The sequence below is a fragment of the Rutilus rutilus genome (genome assembly GCF_951802725.1).
Source record: "Rutilus rutilus genome assembly, chromosome: 9".
Lineage (NCBI taxonomy): Eukaryota > Metazoa > Chordata > Actinopteri > Cypriniformes > Leuciscidae > Rutilus > Rutilus rutilus.
In genome coordinates, this window is record NC_140223.1 from 28,336,065 (window position 1) to 28,338,477 (window position 2,413).

Here is a 2,413-nt window from a genome sequence, read left to right on the forward strand (position 1 = left end):
AAAGTCATATAGAAAGTCATCTACACCTTATGGCTTGAGGGTGAGTAAATCATGGGATAATTTTCATTTTTGGGTGAACTAACCCTTTAGTAAGGCATGCATTTAAGCTATTTATACATTTATGACACAATAAATCGATATTTTTTGTTGGCACATCAGCTTCCATCATCCATCCTAAAAAAAAAAAAAAAAACAGAATAATATTTTGTTTACACTGCTTCTTTATACGTTAAATTAGCATATATTACATTTTTGTAATTTGATACATGTAAATATTTGATTCTATATTCATTTAAACTTCAAGTGTTGAAGATTGGGTCATTTCCATTCCTGTTCCACCCTGAGAATGAGATATGCGTTTGGATTGGGAATGTTTTGAGTTTTGTTCCTCTGCGAATGCACTTTCGAACACCAATACTAAAGACTGCTTGAGCTTTTTCTGAAAATCTTCACACATAAATATGTACAAGAAGGGATTCAGGCAGCTGTTCAAGTAGACAAGATTGACTGTGGAGGGCCCTATCTGGTTGTAAATCTTCTCAAAGCTGTCCAGCTCGTCCGAAGGGTTTGTCGCATCCATTTCATGCAACCACACTTCAAGGAATTTGTGAACATAAAAGGGAAGCCAGCAGAAGAAGAAGGCCAGGATTACTGCCAGGATAATACGGAAGGGTTTTAGTTTATTGTTTTTCTGGAGGTGCTTAACTCGTACTCCGATCGCTACATACGATGCAGTGATTATGATGAACGGGAGGAGGAAACCCACCACAAAACGGTACACTACCTGCCTCTTGTATGATTCTAGTTCCTGAATTTCATGAATTTCTAGATCCTGAATGTCATGAATGCACAGCGTTTGTTGTGCAGAAGGTGAAAACGTTTTCCGAGAGATGACTAAAGGCAGGCTGCAAGCGACTGACGCTAACCAAATAAGTAGGCAAATTATCCTTGCTTTCAGGACAGTTCGTTTGGTCCGGGACCACACCACCAGCCAGGTGGACAGGCAGCGGTCCAGACTGATCGCTGTCAGCAGGAAGGTGCTGGCAAACATATTCAACAAGGTCACCAAGCTGCTCAAGAAGCACATACATTTACCAAAAGGCCAGTCAAACTCACGGTATTCGTAAATTATATTAAAGATCAGGAAGAATGAAAATAAGAAGTCTGCTACTGCCAGGTTCAGAAACCAGATGGTATTGACAGTGCTTTTCATTTTGAGGCCTGTGATGAAGATGACCAGTCCATTGCCAACAACACCAACTACAAATATTATACAGTGGAGGACAATACTGATGTTCCTTAAGGAATTCACTGTGACAACTGCATTGCTGGTTGATGTTGTCATATTGGATAGGACTACAGTTTGGTCTGAAGTAAAAACAAAAGAAGCAAGTTCAATATCTAGATATTTCATTAGCAAAATGTTGCTCATAGAAAACTGCTATGTCATTTTAGTAAGAACCACAGCTATACTTACTCATTTTAACTATATTTTTTTTGGAAGAGGCTGAAAAAAAATATATATATATATTAACCAACAATCTTTTTAGCCAAACTATATCTGTAACAGAGCATTATCAACATTAAATAATGTTCAACATACATGAGGTTAAAGAAACAAATTATAATCCACTTAATTCATTTGGAAAGCCCCAAGTACGAAAATGTTAGAAAACTTAGAAACTTTTGAACAAAAACTAAAATACAAAATGTAAATGAATTAAAATATAATGCAGAAACTGTTAAACATGCTAAACATGTAAACTTAAGTGAAAAGGCCAATAATCTTACCTGTTGTCTCGGTAAATAATAAGAAATGTGAGTTGATTGGAAAGCGGTCAGTGTATGTTTCTTTACTTATCAACCCTGATCACAGTTAAATATTCTTGTAAGGGTAAGAGAGAAGGGGATGGGCTTTTCACTTATCATATTCACTGGAAACTCAGAAATTGCAATTTCATAATCAATTGCATAATGCTTTCTGAAGTCTGTCCAAGGTCACTCTGTCACGGCTCATTAATGAGAAATTCAGGCGTTCGGCTCATTCTTAGGGAAATAAACTATTTTTTATGCCATCGGTCGCCATGACTCACTAGGAATATAATTCTAATTACTCTAATATATTAGTACCAGTTTAATGTTTCTTGACCTGTATTTCTAAAACAACAACAACAAAAAAAACATTGAGACATACTGTATAAATAGCCTTCCTCCTTGAGCAATCAATTGTAGGATAGCAGTTATTTTGTTGTCTGGTTTATATTTGATTTCAACACCTGCTTTAGTAGTATTCGCCATAAGAGGAATTGTATTTCAGTAATGCCAATTCTCAATGCGTTGTTGATTTTACTTCACAAACACATATCAGACCTGGTAAACACTGCTCTTGCACAAGGAATCCAGGTTTCTCTAT

The 2,413-nt window shown here is 36.3% G+C and overlaps 1 protein-coding gene across 1 annotated transcript; it reads right to left on the reverse strand.

Annotated features, from left to right (window-relative positions):
* Positions 1-218: 218 nt before the first annotated feature.
* LOC311297375 (C3a anaphylatoxin chemotactic receptor-like) lies at positions 219-1,345 on the reverse strand (the record flags this gene model as incomplete). Its single annotated transcript, XM_084419622.1, has 1 exon — positions 219-1,345. The coding sequence occupies one exon, from the start codon at positions 1,343-1,345 to the stop codon at positions 293-295; it is 1,053 nt and encodes a 350-aa protein (XP_084275748.1). The 3' UTR covers positions 219-292.
* Positions 1,346-2,413: the final 1,068 nt, after the last annotated feature.